At 49.1% G+C, this 19,257-nt stretch overlaps 1 protein-coding gene across 2 annotated transcripts in view; it reads right to left on the reverse strand.

Moving 5' to 3' along the window:
- Positions 1 to 461: 461 nt before the first annotated feature.
- Positions 462 to 19,257, reverse strand: part of LOC119448295 (uncharacterized) — a 40,296-nt gene continuing 21,500 nt past the window's right edge. For both annotated transcript variants that reach the window (XM_037711677.2, XM_049666100.1), the window contains exon 3: positions 462 to 2,284. In XM_037711677.2, coding sequence (XP_037567605.1) covers positions 2,077 to 2,284 — 208 coding nt within the window. In that variant the 3' untranslated portion in view covers positions 462 to 2,076. The remainder of the gene's footprint in view (positions 2,285 to 19,257) is intronic.

The raw sequence follows: 19,257 nt of genomic DNA on the forward strand, positions 1-19,257 counted from the left end.
GCCTACCTGCATAGCACCCCTGTATCGGTTTTCTTATCAGTTTCTTGCCGCCCCCCGACCTTGCGGATTTCTGCAGAGTTGATTAGATTTACACGATATGCAGTTTATCGTTTAAAAAACGCGATAGGCTGGCAGCTACATAGAAGCACCTTTTTGTGGAACAAGGGGGCGCTGCTGTGATCTTGTGTGCCGCAAAGGCGCGAAACAAGAAAGACAGAGTTTATTTGCTAAGTTTTGAGCACTTGTTTGTTGCTGTGAACTAACAGGCGAACGCGCGATCCCGTCTCAAAAGGGAGAACGCAACCGTTGCGCCTGCCCTTGCGGTGTAATCGGAAGATTTTATAACTATGTCAACGCATATATTCGCCGATGTAATGAGGCGTTGGGTGGGAAAAATGTATTTCATAATATTTCATGCTGTTTCTCCGCTTCTACAGAAGAAGTCAGGTGACAACTTTTTTTTTTAAATACAACAACGTTTTCTTTATTTGACATAATTGGTAATAATAAAAAAATAAACAGGAGTAAAAATGAATTACATATATACACAACTCAGAGGAATGACAGGAGCAAAGCGCGCAAGTACACTCGTCTCGGCATAATCGAGTATTGCAATTCTCTAATAAGCCTTAACACACATCGCAAGAAAACACATGCGCATGCAAATTTTCTCATTTCGCGGACCGATTTTTCTTCGCGGTATACATACAGCGTGTGGCCGGTTTCTGCGACAGCAAGCAGAGAAAATGTTTGGTATACATGTACATCATTTCATTAGGAATGCTCAACGACAACCGTCAGCCACCAAAGGCGGTGAGCCCGACGGCGCGCGAACTATTTGAAATTGCACGTGCTCCTATGACAAAAAACTAAAGAACAAAACGTGAAAGGTAAAACAGGTGAAAAAGAAAAGGAAAGGCGAGGAAGAAAATACAGCCGAAAGGTTCTTTTTACAGAAGCATGAACGCTGCAAGTGCCTGCGAAGAACAGGAAACAACAGAAGACATGGATGCTAAGGACAGGAACGGAAGGACTCCACGGTCACTTTCTGACTGACCCAGAGTGCTCGTTGTGACAAGAAAAGAGAGTGAGGGAAAGGGGGTGGGGGAGGGGGCAGAGTGGAGTGGTGGGGGGGGGGGGGGAGGGCAGGCATTCAAGGAGGCTCGAAAGAAGACTGTGCGTCTGAGGAAGCGAGGCGTAAAGACACGTACTAGTATACAAGACGCATCCCCCTGTTCTCGGGTTCCTTCCTACTGGAAGTCAAGAGCTAGCTTTACACTTTCAGTTTAGTCTGGGAACGCGAAAGAGAAAAAAAATTAACAAACACAACATTGACTGTGCTGGCAACAAGCAATATATTTAACTAAACTGTCGGGGTCGTGACCCGGTTTCATAAGCACTTTTTTTTTTGCATGCTTCCGCTTTACAAAAACGCGGAGTTTTATTTTCCGAGGCGCCTTCGCGTACTCGACTTCTCAATCATTATCGTTTTCCTTTCACACCGCGTGAATGACGGTCTGTCTGTCGTCCGCGAGCGCGTTCTCGATGAAGAGCTTTGGAAACAAAGTCTTGCGAGTGACGTCAACGCGGCTTGCTCGAATTTGCGAACTGAGACGCAAATCAAGCAACAAACTGCCAATGGCACTTCTCAATCATCCCCCGCCCCCATGTTTTTTTGGGCTGTAAATAACACGAACACGTGTGCGTCAGTAATTAAAAGAACCCTAATGGCGAAAATATACGTATGTGGTTGCGATAGTTTTCTACCATTGCAAAAAAAGAAGAAAGACAAGCTTCAACAAAATTTGAGGGAGCGCTCCCTTCCGAGAAAGGAGTACGACTGAGTAATCTCTTTCTCTCCTCACTCTTCCCCACTCTCCACTCGTCGCCGCGACCATCATTTCTTGACGTCATCACGCGAGGATTCAGACATGGCGCGAAGGGCGAGCGATGGCGAGTGGAAAATGGGGAGTCCCGTCCCGGCGTTGGTTTTCTTTCTTGTCCCTAAGATCCCTGCTGGGGTTGATCCGAACGCGTCTAGAGCGGTCGTGGCACTTTCTGGACTGTTGCAGATCTTCAGTGCCAGCCGTGGCCTCCTCCGTAGCCGCCGCCTCCGCCGCCGCCGTAGCCACCTCCGAAGCCGCCGCCTCCGTAGCCGCCACCGCCGTAGCCGCCGCCGCCGTAGCCGCCGCCGCCGAAGCCGCCGCCGCCGAATCCGCCTCCTCCGAAGCCGCCACCGCCGTAGCCTCCGCCTCCGTAGTGCGTGTGCTTCTTAATGTAGACTCTGCAAGGACAAATTAGAGAGAGGAAAGAAGAAAACCCACAGGTTAGGAAAGCTGGTAATATGGTATACAGCATATGGTACATCATGGGAATCTTAATGAGTACAAATGTAGAAAGAAAGAAAAAAAAAAACGATCGGATTCACACTGTGACTATGTACTTCTGCACTTTTAGTCGGATTGCCATTAACGCCCTTTCATCTTAGAAAGAAGTTATCATACATAGAGATGTTAGCTTTCAGAGGTACAAACAAAAGACAATCAGAACAGTTATCGGTTTCATGGTAACTGATGCGATCTGGCTTTAATGAAGCACGTCTCGGTTTGATTGTCGTCTTCTTCACGGCACCTTTGTACGTACTGGCATATCAGTTCTGCGGTATCCCGCAAGTTTAAGGACGGTTCATGAAATTTTTGACAATGACAATTTTTTTTCTCTCACGAAGTACCTATTGAAGGGGATCACAGTCACTAACCAAGTCTGATCTATAATTCGACGTTTCGGAACCGCGGACGGGTTCCTTGTTCACTGAGTTGGACAGGAAAAGAAGAAAACCCACAATTGCGCAGCTTTTACAGTGCACTTCAAGAAACGCCCCCATAACACCATTTGTTAAAACGACACACGAATTGGGCGCGTATACCGCAATATGTGGCAATAGGGCCCCGTTAGCCTCTACAGCCGGCATTTGGAACGCCTGCTTCTGTAAGCTCTCTTGAATCGCTCTTTCAGGATTTCGCCCTCACCGTCTTCAGTAACGCGAACATTTTTTTCGTCGTTCCCATGAATCTGATAAGAACAACACCAGGTGCAAATAAGGCCGACTGGCAGTGCACCGACCAAAAGAAGCCAGTAGAGGCACGCGTAAATGTAACTCGTGCCATAGTGACCATAACAAACTCAAATGTGTGCTTCTGAAGTAAATAAGGAAAAACAAGCAAGACAAGGCGGTTCGTTACAAGAGACTATCACGGACGTGCCACGTACGCTTCTGCAAGGAACGAGCACGTCACGTGCGTCGTTTGAGAGTCGCACAGCGAAGGAAACGAAGCCGAGAAAGTTGCACAAAAACTGATAATACAAAAAGAACTCTGCTACAGATTAGCTTTCTCCGTCCCCAAGTGTCGCATATACGCCATCCTCCGCCAGTATCCTTTTCTTTCTTTTTTTGCGTGAATTTTCCTTTCCCCCTCACTCATCCTTTTCTTAGTTGTGGTATTTTTCTGGGTTTCCGGCCAAAGACGCCACCATTCCCTTCGTGGGACACGCTCGTGATGTCGGAACGCACGCCGTCACGTCGCGTGGCGGAGGAAATATGAAGCTCCAACTGCAGGTGCCGGGGTGGCCGGAAAAAGCAGCGAGCTGCCTTGCAATGCAATAAGGCATTTCCGGGAACCTGCCGGCCGCTGCGATGCACAGAATGGAACGAACGAGTTGAGGAAGTCGTCGTGGTGCCTGGTGCGCCATAAGAAAGCCTGCACCGACCAACTTGGCCCCGACGATATGTACTCGCTACGTCTACCCGAGGATTTGTTATTCCGTGACGAGGAAGACGTCCGGCACAGACTGGCATATACGATGGCGCATAGTACTGGGACAGAATTATCGAAACAAACACTTTCCCGCTGCTTTCAGTTTTTGCACGTTGGTTGACTTGTTTTTGGAAGTTGCACAATGTGTACTCACAGGAACAACTTATGCTGCTCTAATGGGAAGCTCTTAAGGGGCAAAATTGGGCAGAAAGCGTTCCTGGCATTCGGATGCAACAATCTGAAATGTTTCAATTAAGTATTGGTGTTTATGCCAAATACTGAATGATGAAACATTTTCGACATTCTCGAGCCATTAAGGTAGCGACATAACCGTGCGTCGTCCTTTCCTCTTTTGAAAGAAGTTTCTTCAAAGTTAACGAAAATTTGTGCATTGAAGGGAGTGTTGCGACATTGTGTCCACGATGCACACTGAAGGAGAAAATATAATTGCGCGAGCGTTGGTAAATAATTTATAAATAATAGTAATACTTAAAGTAAAAGGCGTGTTATAGGACACTCGCGTGAGCTCACCTTCATACTCACGCTTACCAATACTCGCTGCACACCCTGATGTAAACGTAGCGTATTTCAGGTCTAGGTGCCAGAATTTATCTTCGACGAAATGGGTTACTTAAGAACCTCGCTTACACTCACCGCCGCCGTACCACATGATTTGAACGGCATAATTCCCGTCACGGAACCTTAACACACACAACGCACAGAGACTAGAAGAAAATCATAAGGTACACAGGCGCGTGCCTTCTGTTCGCGCGAAAAAGCCTTTTACGAAACACAACGTGTTACTAATGACTTGGCGTTTCGCCTCCTATAGCCGGAGATTGCAAGTGCGATGAATGTACACCCACGCCTAAATGAGCCTAACAATTAGCACTACTGTCGCAAGCCGTAAGTGAAAGTCAAACGCTGCAGTTGAATCTCTAAGCCGAGCAGCAATCAATATGATAAGACACTGCGCAACCAAGGATGATCGTGTGAATGGAAATGATGTGGTGGCGCAACACGGCGTATGAATGTGGCGCGCTTAGCCATGTGTAAAGGCTTCCTTTTCATTAAATGATGTTGTCAGTCCGCAGGTGACGCTCGTGACCATCACAACGTGCTGTTGAACACACTACAAGGTCCACTGCACCAAGGAAAACAAATCAAAAGTAAAGAAGAACTACGACCTAATTGTGCCCTTCGGCTAATTGCACATCCGTGAGGCAGTATTCTCGTGAAGCTTCATACGAACACCCCCTGCAGACATCCACAAGCGTTCTCGGTATCGTTGTGGCTCGTCTTTGCACACGCTGAACCGAGAGAATAAATATTAGCTTGGAGGGCCATGTCTTTTCTGGTACCCTATAAGCCAGACGCACCTATTTAGACACTGGCGGAGTTGCTAATTTGCTGCAACAGGCTATTGAACAAAAGCGCTAGAAGCACCGCACGAGCGCTATCAAACGTGGACAACTAACAAGCCGCAGTGAAAAACTAATCCATTTTTGTGCGCAGCATTTATGGAAGTTATCGCTTGTTCATTACACGCTTAACGACGTCCCTAAGTTGTTAGTCAGCTACGGGCGGGATTTTTCAATGGAATCCGTATGTTCTTTCAATGAGATAATGCTGTTAAAATCACGAGAGTTAACGAGATAAGCTTGCGAGTGCAGTGCTAAAGAAAAGTATCACTGTTGCCGACTGCGGACGGGTGGCAAGTACAGGCATACTTGCGCAATCATTAGAAAAAACGAAAGCGACAACCTAGCGAAAATATCTCGCTTACACTGAAAAAGTGCAATGGCTCAAGAAACATTTCCACTTGCAATAGATACGAAGCCCCGGAAACTCTGACACCAGTGAAAATAAACTAACGAAGTTTAAGCTGGATTGAGGCGAAGAGCTCGATAACGCCAGGTCAGTGATTGAGAGAGTGAGCTGTTCCCGATGAAGAGCGACGTTAGCGTTACGGTAGGTTAACTCTTGCGCCAGCGAAAAAATAACACGCGGAAAGAAAGCGAAGAACGAAATAGGTGTAACAAATCGAGACAAACGCGATGCAGCTAATCAGCCAGGAAGTGAAACTGGACGGGTCAATGTCTTCCCCGACACAAACCAGAACCGGCCAGTCCTCCTGGTTATCGAAATGACCAAGAGGAAACGCCAGCTACAGAACACGCAGTCGAGGAAAGGAAGTGGGGCGATGTTTTCCGCGAGCTATTTAACGTGCTGGATGCGCCGCTTCCACTTGCGAGTCCCCGCGCTCCTCTCGCTCATACAGCGTATTCTCTATATAGCGAACCTATATTTGCGCACCGATGTGGACTGACGTGGAGCGTCCGGACAGCTGGTAGCGGGTTTCGCGAACGATAAGAATCGGAAAAGGAGGTCGTTACGAGAAATTCCCATAACCTAATGCGCGCCCCATTTCTCTCCACACTGCGGTCGCTTTTTCCTTCGTGCGCACATACCAGCAATTCCTGAATGCAAATGCCACTCAGTTCCGGGATGCTTCCGGAGTTGGTTCCAGCGGCCAGTCCGGAAGTATACGACCGGCTGCCCGGCTTCTCCACCGCATGGTTGGAGGAAGGGACGTTGCAAGGCGCCTTCAGAGATCGCCGCATTACCAAACGTACGTTGCGGCAGCTCGTGCGAGGGTGGCTGAACAAGCGTGTTCTAAACAAGGCAGGCCGCGATGCTGCAGCGAGTGTTTAGGAATGCGGACAGCAACCCCGCCGGCCAAAGGGGGCCGTGGGCGAGCAAGCGAAGAGGCGCTCTCCCCTCTCCGCCACCTTCCATCGAACACGTTACTGCGCATTGTTTTTGCACGCACTGAAGTCGTCACGCGCCAAGGAATATGCGTGCCTGGCTCGTTTGTATGCCCGTTTTTGGAAGGCGCGCGCTTTCTAGCGAGTATTTGCAGCCGGTAATCGGACCAGGATAAGTGGCGCCGTTGCGAGTCCCGCAAGTACAACTTTTTTATTTTTTTATTTTTTTTGTATGTATGCTGTGGAATCTCGTTTGGCGCAGGGAAAACCTGTATGGAGTGTAAATAGTATCCATTTGCAGAAGTAATGGGAAATTGTTAATAAACTAAAACTTGCACATGGAAACCGAGTGGGTGCTATTAAATTGGAAATTCCAGTGATGCAAAGGAGATGGAAGTATTTAGAGTGGAGGGAACAAAGGCTATGCGAGGAGAAGTAATGTCAAGAGCACCGCTCCACAAGTATCCTTCCGCAGGCTAAGCGAATCTGTCGTATTAACCATATCCATGTTTAAAGCTACTACATTCGAAACTGACTTCTACGTCTGGGGTTGTGAGCGGCCACTACTGACGCTAAATAAAGATGAAATTTATTTAAGTTTGAACTAGCGCTTTTACTTCGTACGCAACGATGAACCCAGAAGAGTTCACTGGAGGTGTGCCGCGGATTTAATTATACACTGCGAATCCAAGAACAACCTTCTACAAAATATACTAGCCTTTTTGTAGCTTGCAGTGTGAAGGCACTGTGAAGGCCAAGATGGCACCCATAGACTGCCAGAAGCTGAATCTAATTCTGAAGTGCTTCAGACCTTCTCGTTTTGAATCGCCGATGTTAATTGCAAACTAGCGGTACAGCCCCAAGATTACTTGGCAACCCAATAAAGTGAGTCAATCATAACTCCACGACAAGGTACCTCGTCGGCGTCTTCCCTCTGTAAATTGGATCGGGAGCCCGGTCGCAGAGAGAACATGGTTTCTGTATAGCGTTCAGGGTGGCCGATATAGGGCGTAAGATATTTCGTGGGCGCCGATAATCGCTAAAGCGCAGGAAGGACAAAAATGAGGTAATCTATGGGCCACGTAAGTGTGGCCACAAGCCGATGCGCCGCGGAAAACTGATCACCCTCCGGTAGGCGCTTTCAAAATATAACGACGCGGTCGCGGATCAATTTTGCGGGGTCTTTTCGAGCGACGTCCCACTGGCACCGAGGATGCCCGTAGGCACGGGTCCCGAAATAATCCTGGTAGCGGCAAAATCGTTCGACAAAGGCGAGATGCACGGCTGGCGCATGGGTGGAGAAAAAGCGCGCCTCCCGTGAACGACAATTACGATGAAAAAAAAAATGCGTATACGAATGCAGGTTAGAAGCAACGTGGTCCTTCGGCATCTGCCATATATAAAGACACGGGGAAGGTCCTGCTGCTTTCTTTCTTTTCCCTTTCCGTCCAATGCGAGGCCCACTACGCGAAGAAACCCGCGAGGCGAGTAGATGATCGAAAAGCGTGTGAGCCGTCCATCCGAGAAAAGAACGCGACGGTCCCTCATCATAAAAGAAGAGTAACATAACGGGGACGCCAACTTTGGGGGGTCCGCGCCGTTTCTTTTTCTCTTTGCGTCTCGCTTTTCGCGATTCTTTCTTTCGTTCTCCGCACACCTTCCAGGCATCGAGCGATTTAGAATCGCCGCCCTCCCTTGAGCGCACACCGTAAGACACAAGAGCAAGAATAGAAATGCCTGCTCGCGAATACGAGCACAGACTTGCTGCTATTAATGTCTTCGGAACACCTTTTTTTTTTCCTCCCTTTCTTTCTCGAATCGCTTACGACTTTTCCTTTTATGAGCGCGTTGGAATATGAATGTAAGAAGAACAAGAAAAGTAGAGGACCAGACCTCCTCTGAGGAGCAGCTTCAGTTTCTCTTATTTTACGAGGAAACAAACCGTCTCGTATGCGCGCAGTCAACCATTATGTCGACCATTGAATTCGCGCAAAAGTGCTTGCGCGCAAGGACACAGAAAAAAAAAAAAGAAAAATGGCGATACTAGACCTAATGCTTTCGTCTGGCACTATTGGCGGCGAAAACGGCAGGAGTGAGAGGGGCGCTATGGGGCAGTGGGGTGTAGGAAAATACTCTGGGAGCTAGCAGAGAGAAAAAAAAAGGAGATAGAGACGACGCGAGGAACAAGGTCGTGCAAGCTAACGAACCTAAGGCGACCGAAAGGAGGCTTTATAGACCATTTTTACATTGTTGCGTTCGTCCCTTCCAATTCCCTCTTTACTTTTTTTTTGTTTCTTTATTATACGGCACTCGTTCGGTCAAAACCGGCACTCCTCTTTCAGAGAACATTCCTCGCAACTTTCCTTTCATTTTTCCTCCCTTCGTCTTTTGTTCCTGCCCTATTCCGACGCATCTGTGGATTTGGCGATCCACTCGCGACGCAAGAAAGAACGAAGAAATAGCAACAATAAAAAGTGGCTTCTCGGCGTATGGAACGGCGGCGATAGCTTACTCGCGTTCTGGAACGGCTCGGCTTGGCTAGCCGCGCGTGGTCGGCGAGGGGGTGGCCGACGGGCGGGAAGGCGAGAAACAGCCCCCGCTGCTGATGCCTCTCTACGAAGCGTCGGTTCGCGTACTACAAGCCGGCGCAGCCATTCTTTTGACGCCTTCGTCGTGTCCGAAGCGCGAACAAGGTGCGTAGTAGACGCGCATACAAAAGGACGGAGTGAGTAAGAGGGTGCCCTTTGTTACTCTACTCCCCCGAGTCTGGAACGTGGAAGCTTCCTTCGTGACGTCTTCGCTCCAAAGCGCCCGGCCACGTGACGGTGATGCGACGCTCTCAGAAGCTGTACTCTACGATATCTCCACAGATAGGCGTTCTGCATTCACCCTTAGTCGTTAACGCATGAAAGAAGGGATCAAAGAAATAAAAGTGAAAAAAAAGGTCAGCTCACGCTCTGTTGACTTCTAGTGAAACATGTACATCGGCCCCACATAAGTGTAGACGCAAGCGCTTTAAACAGCAGCTCGGCAGAGGAGCGAGGCCGTATTCCAACAAACTGTTCATCGTATACGGAAAACGGAACGTTCGAATCCATGGCGCAAGCCAACTTATTCTAAGTGGCTTAGAGCTAGCGACGTAACAGAGCACAAGAAGCTGCGGCCAGTCTTCAACATGCAGCAGTGGATGCTCGGGTTTCTTGCAGCTGCCATTGCTAAAGTTAAAAGGTGTAGTTTTAGAGCGGTCTTAGTGTTAGCATTGAAGGTGCAAAGTACGTTAGTTTCCGCGCAAATGTCGTCGCAGGACAACACATTGGCTAGAACGAGCAAGTTTCCTGGAAGGCTAACCGGAGGATTTCAAACTCCAACAGTTGAATTAGGCAGTGAATTAGGCAAAGAAAAGAATAAGAGGAATCAACGAAAGCTTTTCTAAGTGAGTCGTATACAGCAATTTTTTAACGCAGGAGCAGATGCGGAATATTGAAACTATTGTTGTTACGCTGTAATAGCCCCCCCCCCCCCTCCGCTCACCCCACCCCCTATCGATCGTGCGCACACGCGAGTGGCTGGACTTCAAGCAATAAAGTGAAATTAGCTTCCGTCTTAATTGCAGGAGCCATTAATTTTTGCGGAGAGATGCGTTCAATGTCGTTCACAATCGTAGCTTTAGCCGCGATCTAAGCTGAGCTGCCTGCCAGTCGGGGCACATACAACTATAAAATAAATGGAACAGGTATAACCTCGCGGCTGCCGAAAACCAAGTCAATGTGCCCGTAATTACATTTTTAGATATTTATGTAGGATAATCTGTACGACGACCTCAGTGTGAACAAGACCTGTTCATAAGAGTGCAACAATAAAGCAAACACAACGAAGCCGCATTAGAAAATGCGGAAATGGCAAGGCAACAGGGAAACACATGAAGGGGCGTCGTGATCTCGCGGGGTGCGGTGGCGTGACTGGCAATGTTACGCTCAAAGGCTCGAATCCTGTCTAGATGGACACTGCGTTGCGGTTTTGGAAGAAAGCAAACGCGACGATTTGTTTGTGATGCCGCTGTCGTGGAAAATTCGGGATCAGTGTTGTGCGGAAGTATAAGATTGCAAAAACGATGATACCGCTTTCGTTCGCAATTTACCACTATGAGACATGCTCACGTTGCGGTCACTATCACTAGCTGAATTAATCGTGGCACGAAACGTATAGGCTTTGTTCCACAGCTGTCTACCTAAACCTGTTATGCGTCGAGATCATGGTCGTGAAATATGGAAAATAAAAGGTCATGTTGCAATCCACCAATAATCAAAGCAGGCTTAGTCTAATAACTTATGCTGCATTGCTCTCTCTTTTATTTTACTTCCCAAAGCCCATCACAGTTTTCTCGTTTTTTTTTTTAGATGTTGAAATCAACAAAAGAAAGTTCAGCAATTTCCTCCATTTCCGAGATTTCGCGACGCAAGCAAACACTGTGAGAACATGTATTGATTAGAAGTATATTTTTCTTTCTGTGATATCAGCGTACATTATGCAATACGTGGAGGTACTTAGCGGCGTTTGTTTCACAGCCAGGCTTCGGATGTTTATAATACAGATGAATTCACTTTGCTGATAAAATAAGGAGGACTCATTCACCTGACGCATGAAACGATTATCCTTTAAGGTCCTAACCAGGCGTCACTCAAGCGCGACTGTCGAGTCGGGGGAAAACAGCGGTAGTTGATGATTTAGTGGTCGCATCTTATTTTAGTAACCTCGAGGACGGTGGCTTCAGTTCTCCGCGTCTTTCACTTTTTCCTCGTCTGATCTCAACTATTACTTTCCTCGTTTCCTCGGTCTGCTGCTCGCAGCGCTGTTCCACCCGTCTCATGCAAAACGCCGAATAAAGCGGTCTAACTGGTTGCATCAAAACATGTCGTGCGCCGCATATACAAACGGCGGACAACCAGCGTCCGTCAGCATGTGACACTCTCATAGAAAATTTTTTTTTTATTCTATGCTGGTGGACCGGGCCCGGGCTGCGGCATTAGCCGACAGCTTTCTGTACTGAGAGAGCCGCCCACCTAGGGCAAAGAACGAACACTTTCTCTCTGTTTCTAACAATAAACGTTCATTCCTCGTCCTCCTCCCCGATGCTGGTCAGGTGCCGCAGTGAAACCTCTCGAGTCGAATCTTTCGATCTCCTCAAAACGAAATGTAGGCCGCCCTGCATACAATGCGGTGCTCAGTAGCGTACAAAACTTGCGTTTGCTGTCATCGTCGTCTTCAGCGTAATATACGTGGCTCCGTGGCAGAAAACAACGCCGTCCCGCAGTGCGACGCTTCTGTTCCATAACCCTGTTGAACGCGGGCAGATTGTCTGGCGCAGCGTGCGTCTTTTTTTTTTTCCCCCTTTCGAGGTCACTTCGCCGCCGAGGCACATTACGTACGGGCCTCACTCTCTCGACAACGGCGGGGCCAGGGGAGCCCAGCGACGACGACTTCAGCGCGACGTAGTCAAGTTCAAGGACGAGGCCGATCGCTCTCTTTGCGAGAGTTCGCCGCTGACGGCGGACAGGCAGCGTCGTCGGCTCGGCCAGACCTCTGGAGATATACCGCTTGTCGAGGGAGGGCCACGCGGTGAGCGACAGGGTCTGTTCGAAGGGGACAGCCTTGTCTCTTCTCCTCCGGCCACGGAGGGCCCGCCGGGGGCCAGCCGGCAGGCCCGCTTTGCTCTCTGCGAAACGAGGTCGCCGATTCTCCCGCCACGCAGGGCCGTGCACGCTCCACTGCTGCGAGACACGGATCGACACACGCCAAGATGGCGGAACGGCCCCTTCTTCCCTTCTCTTCTGTTTTCGTTCGGAGAGCTATGCGATGCCACCGACTCTCTGTCGCGTCCACCCACCCGACTTGCCTAATACGAATGTTCGCCCCGTATCCCCCGCTGCTCCTTCCACTCTCTTTTTCCAGTTCCCTCTCGCCTGCCAGCTACACACCCACTTAAAGCGACGTCGTCTTCTGATGCTCAACGACTTCGGCCGCGAGAGAAGTGCCGTTTGTCGGTCAAGGGCTGACTGACCCTTTCTTGGTCGCTGCAGCGAGTGACCGGGAGGTCCACTGTAGGCACCCCCGGGCGGCGGCGGCGTCGCTTTCTGCTTCTGGATTCCATAGCCGTAATGTATGTACGCTCCGCGCTTGCAGCTGCCGGCGTTGCACATCCGCGTGCCTCTCGCGAGCCGGCAAGCGCGCGCTTGTGTTTCGCTTTTGAGCAGAGCTCTCGAAGCGTGCGGCTCAGAACAAGTTCACGCGGGTCGAAATGGAAAAGACACGACTCCCTCTTTGAAGCCGCGCCGTTGCTCCGGCTGACCTACAACGGACTCTTATTGCCTTCGCTGACACTAACTGGAGATACTTCTTACTGCGGAGAAGTAGCTGGCTGTGTTTAGGTGGCGGGAAAGAGAAGTTAGGGAGAGGACGCCGATGGAGAGAGAGAGAGAGCAGAGCAGTGCGGCGCTCCTCTAGAAGAGACGTCGGGGGCAGAGGCGGACCTCACGGCAGCAGAACTTTCCCAAACGGGGACGCACGAGGGCGCCGAACAAGACGAGGCATTCGCTGAATGACGGGGCGGACGAGGCTCGCCGCTTGTTTGAAAAGCGGATCGAGAGAACCGTGTAGTGGGGACAGCGTACAAGCCTCTCGACGGCGGCGTCTTTTCGCTGCCGAAACGTTGCGACGTTGACAGGCCGAGGTTAGCGTGGCGGGAAAGACGGCCCGAAGAGCCACTTGTCTGCACGATGGCTGGGGAGATACAGGCAGCGGTGACGCCCCGCCTAATATCGAGGGTTGCAACAGCGAACGGCGGCCGAGGTGTGATGTGTGAACAGGCGGCACGAGCGAATAAGAAAAGCAGGAAAAAGCGAACGGTATCAATGACTTCCACTGTGCCGTGCAAAAAGGTGTTTCATTGTGAGTGAACGTAAATACGCCCTACAGCAAATGTAAATGACAGTTAAATTCGCCTGTCTAGTCTTGTAAAATAGAAGTTCTAGGTTCCAAATAAGAAGATTCAACACTGTTACCAAGATTTTGTTTCCTGCCTGATTTGCGCGGTGGTTTCCTGCCTGACTTACACGCATCTAGACAGCGGTAAACGCTAAATAAATTAAAAATCATGAAAGTTTCTTAGATTTTAAGGCGCTATAGAAGTCTTTGACAAGGGCTGTGCTGCCGTCAGAGATTCTCCACCGCGCGGAGTGTCAGGAAGTGGATGAGCCTTCGAAGTGCCCACTGAAAAGAAACTTTCTTTTAGCCAACGCGGTGGTCATGCATTCTAGAAACCCTGTCAGGCTTTTACAAAAGTTTCCAAATGTCTTAAGAGGAATCAGACACGTACTTATACTTGTCCTACGATACGATGCTGAAAGCAAAATTAGCAAGGAAAGGTGAGGAGGGTTTCATAGTGCCTCCGAATGGTGGTTTCAAATAATATTTAGGGACATTGGTAGGCGATAAAATTAATGTAATATTTTTCACGAAGCCATTCCTCACAGCCCAGGTTTGCCTTCTGAAGCTACAAACATCCTATAGGAGTGGTTATAATGCTCAAATCAAAACGCCCTCGAATTTATAACAACGCTTAAACGGTCAACATATTGAAACCGTACCTACTGAGCATCTTCGACTCCTACCCATTTCTTGTGCTACGCTAGCTACACTGCTGACACAATAGGTATTGTAAGGAAAGTGATAGAACGGCTTTCAATGCCGATACGGTGGCATCATTCGTCTAATTTCTGTTTTCCTAAAGCGCTGTTGAGTAAGTCTCGGTCCAAATAACGATTCTAATTTGTTGTAGCCTGTCATGGCTTGTAGCCCCCTGAATGATCTGCGCTTTTCTTTAAAATTAGCAAGAAAGGCGAGAGTACGTAACGAGGTAGAGCACAAATATTTTCACGCAAGCAAGTAATTAGAAAGTGAGAACATCGAAGTGATAAGCTGATAATGTGCGGGTATCCGCGAAAATGCTGGCCATTTGCAAAAGTCCTGCCTCAGAGCCTGCTACATGGCGTAATTTCCCACTCGATAGCAGTTGCAAACTTGAACCCGTGCTCTCTGTCGAAGCGTGAAGCAGACACGAAAAGATACGGATGACCCCCAGCTCGTAATGCAGGCATGACGTCGCGCAGAACTCACCACGTGACAGATTACGCTCGCGTCGGGACAGACGGCGCTTTGATGCGCTCTTTGGTTTACGCTAGATGTTTATAGGATGTTCATCGTCGGGCTATCCCGCGTTTAAGTGAATAACTATGTTAAGGAGGTATACGTAGCAAGTTTTCGGTCGAATGTTATGTCGAATCGAAGAGTTCGTCGAATGACCCGAATTACACCAACTTCAAAATATCTTATCGTCACGGCTTTAGATAAACAGGCAGCATAGCGTACGCGACGGCTGAGTTTTTCTACCTTTGACAAGCGTCTTTCTGTGTTTAGGCGTACGTGCCTCAAATAGGGTGCAACATCGACGAAAAAAATAAAGATAGAGAGAGTGAAAGAGTGAAACCGTTCCTACCGGTACATCGACCGAGAATGTGCGCAAAACGGCAAACAGAAACACCATGAAGCACTGACCTGAAAGGGGAGACGTAGAAGGACGCATAAAAATTCATTTCGCGTCGCGTTTCATAGGTCTGTAGGTGTTTCGCTTTTCCACTCTTTACCTCCTGAGGCGGCATACTGGCTTTTTTTAACTCTCACCTTAGAGGAGAATAGCAGCTAAAGGAAAAAAGAGAGCGAGGGGGGAGGGAGAAAGAATGTGTAGCGAGTCGAAAGGAATCGGGCACGTCCCGCATTATGGCTACCACGCGATGCCACTCCAGACATGGCGCTTGAGTCAACGAGCCTCTGGAGTCATTGACCCATACAAAAAGGCGACACCGAAGGGTGCCCATTCCAGGTCCTGGCGGGAAGGGCTGTATTTGAAGACGCCTTGCTTCAAGTTCGGCAGTGAAATGTTACTTCCTCGAAAGAAAAAAAAAAAGCGACGAGGCAGGGGGACGTGTGAAGCGAAGTAAAGGAGAGACGTCACAGAACCGAACTGTCTGACAGGTCAGAATCGCTCACGTGAATTCCTTCTTCATCCTCGACTGAGCGCAGTGTAGAAGCCTCAAACTCACTACCACCACCATTTTTTCCAGGCGACCATTTGCTGGATGCGGCGGAGAAAATAAAGTGACGTAGGAGGTGACAGGATCGAATATGTACTGCAGCCGTTTCAGAGCAGCTTTCAGAAGAGATCGCAAATTAGTTTTTTTTTTCATTGTGGGAAAAACAGAGAAACTGGTTCTGAGCCGATCTATTCGCTGTGATCATGCCTCGCGTGTCCACAGATTTTTCTACGCCTGCTTGCTTTTGTTTGTTTTTTAATTTTTTTTTCGTTCCTGAGTTGTCGCTTTCTGACCTGACGCGTTTATATACAGGACGCGGAAGCAAAGCGCAACCGAAGAGGCCGGTGTTTGCATCGCTGTATAGTGGTGGTTGCCGAGTAGGATGGAAGGGGGGAGCGGCCAAGCTCATACAGGGCACGGCCGTTCTCGGAACGGGTTCTTTCGTTTTCACTGCTAAGTCGAGCAGCAGCACAACGCCCCTATCTGTCGGCTCGCTTCCTGCTTTAGTTTATTTTCTTTTACGCCTCATAGGCGGTTTGTGGGAGCGCGCGAAAGCCGGAGCAAAACATGACCTATAGACGGTAGAATGCTGCGAATGTGGGTGAAGGTGGAAGTTATTTCTCTAGACAGCCTTGTTGGGTTCAAGCGCTCGTATTACGTATGTCGTTACTCCGTCCTTCCCTTCTTTCATTTCATTTTTGTTGCTCTCCTGGTCATACATTTCGCAAGCGTACGCAAACGTAAACGTACGCATTTTCTCCTAAGTTCTACTTTAGAATTGCATAAAACGTGAACTATGTACCTGTGGTCAATACGGAACAGTGCCAATGCAACGCATACCACATGTCACGAACCACAGCGCTTGGTCACAAACTTTCCGTAATTCCCATCAAGGACACGAATCCGTGTACGCAAGTCATCGATGCGGCTATGGTGCCTAGTGAATATTCCCATTAGGCGATCGTTTAGAGCAGGATTTCAAAAAGCCATCAAGCAAGCTCCCAGGCACGGTTATTGCTTAAGTGCTGCTTTCCCTCCAATACAAGTGCCGCGCCACTGTGTAAGAGTAAAATTATACGTTAATTCGTCTGTTGTAGCGAAGTCTTTCGCTTTTCGATGGTGTTCAGTTCTTTTAATGCTCCGTCCCAATTAGGTCTATACGCAGCCTCCTACTTCATAACAGGCATCCATAAAGGAAGATAAAGAAAATGAAAAATTTTGTCACTGATCAAGTCAAAACAAAAAAAAAATGAGCCTTGTCGCTTCGAGTGTAATACGGAACTCGAAACAATGGTGCCTGCTTCCAGGAAGTTTTTGCTTTGAGCTCGTCAGCGGCCAAATTCTTTCAATTTCGTTTTTAACTAACAAAACTATATTCTGTCACACGCTTGATTTCCTCGAAATCATATAAATGTGTACCAGGCATCACGGGTATTGCCACCGTTGGTAACAGTGACGTCTATTTGTTTAAACACGATAGACTGCCTACCTTTTCGATGGAACAGGACGAGGGCTTGCTAACGTACGGCTATGTGCAAGTGTTATCCTTACTACCGACCGAGAATAGGAGTAGTCCTTGGGCTGGAATCACGGGGGACGTGAATCACGCTCACTGGGTTCCAAAGCTAAGTCCGAATACAGAGCGAAGCGAATACCCCCGAAGCGACAGTCAGTGAAAGCCTTCTTGGTTTCGTTGTCATTGCTACCTGACTGAAGTGAACATGGGTAATAGCTTCGCGTTCTGAACACTGCCCAATCGAACGACAAAAAAGAAAACCAAAACAACAAAGAAATAAAGAAAGTAGCGAGGACGACTGAAAGAAAACATCGCGGCACCCGACACAAGCTCAGTGGAACGACGGCTGTCTGGCGTACCCTCGCCGACGGCTCTCCTGAAGAGCGGTCGTTTGCTCCTTTCAATGACCATCATTAAGGACCACGAAGAAGGAAGATTCGAAGCGCAGGACTGGAGAAGCGCTCTGATCGCGCTTTGCGCGCTTTCTTTTTCTTGCCTTGCGATGTACTTCTTCGTTGTCGCTTTCTCGAGTGCGGCGGCAGGCCGTCATACATGCGAACGCGGCCGCCCGCGTCACAGAGGAGAGTCAGGGGGTCAGGCAATCATTGGGACCCGCCAGAGAGGCCAGGAGTGCCGCTCGGGCAGCGATCTCTCTTTCTGTTGCCTCAGAGATGCTGGCCAGTCGGGAGGAGGGGGAATCAGCGTGTAGAACCAAACAAACAAGATAAAGGAATGGAGAAAAAATGCCGCACTTGGCCTATCGCGGCGCACGCATTGCTGTCGTTCAAGGAGGAGAAACGAATCGGACGGCTAAGTCACGCGCCAGTGGTCACGAGCTGTATTTGCAATTGGGGTGAACAGCGCTGTCAAGGACCTCTCGGGATATTCGACGTGACCAGATGTCTCGTCTCACTGTGACCCGCCGCCTTTCTTTATCGAACCTCGAACGTTTAAACCCTCTCCTCGCGACGTCCAAGCTACAAGTGATGAAATGCCGAGACGCACTGGCGTACCATAAAGAACGGTTGATTTCTGCGGCAAAATTAGACACGAGCCCGTGAAATTGTGGACGGGCAGTCTGGTGAAACATTCGCCAACAGGCGTAGGAGCGCCAGAAGTACTTTAGATATCCTGAAATGAAACGAATAAAGTAAATGCCAGTTGTGAAAGAATTCGGCAGAATCCATCTCAAGATGACTGTAGATGGTGATGCGTGTAGCATTGAATCAATAAAGCGGCGCAACGTGTTGCCACCGTCGAAACGAGTTATGTATTAGGCGTGTACTGCCGCAGTACTCTTCTTTCGCGATTCCCTGAGAACACTTGGCGCCATCTAGCGCCGCCGCCGCGAAGCCCGCGCGTGGCCTCCGAAATGCATGGCGCGCCGGTGCGTGCGAACACTTCGAAACGCGTCATGCGGCAACTGGGCTCCTCTCTCGCCTTTCTTTCTGGACATGCTGTACCATTCAGTGGCGCTTCTCCGAGACGACAAGCGTGGCGCGCCGTGTCTGCGAACGCTGAGAATCGATCACTCGCTTGCCGCACGCCCAGTGGCGAATACTAAGTGACCCAAGTTAGCGAGAGGTCCAACGAAGAGCGGCACATACCCAGCGCAACTTATAGAGTGGCACATACCTAGTCACCCAAGTTGGCGTCAAAGACGTCCATTGGACAGCCGGACACACCTACTGGCACGTATCCAGTGACCCAAGTCGGCGTCAAAGAGGTTCATCGAAAAGCGGTACCTACCCTGTCCAGCGTCTATTGTGACCCCTGCCGGCGGGAACGAGGTTCGTTGAAGAGCAGCCCATACACACTGCCACATATACAGTGACCCAAGTTGACCCGATGGTTGGGTTCGCACCCTGTTTCCTCAGCACAGCAGCCCGATGCGCTACCCATCGACCACGAACTACCCAGTGACCCAGCTAAGCAGCAAAATTAGATACAAACAAGCAGAAACTTAGATATATACTTGGCCCACGGCTAAGATTGCTATCGCACTAAAACGA

This window comes from Dermacentor silvarum, chromosome 4, assembly GCF_013339745.2.
Source record: "Dermacentor silvarum isolate Dsil-2018 chromosome 4, BIME_Dsil_1.4, whole genome shotgun sequence".
NCBI lineage: Eukaryota > Metazoa > Arthropoda > Arachnida > Ixodida > Ixodidae > Dermacentor > Dermacentor silvarum.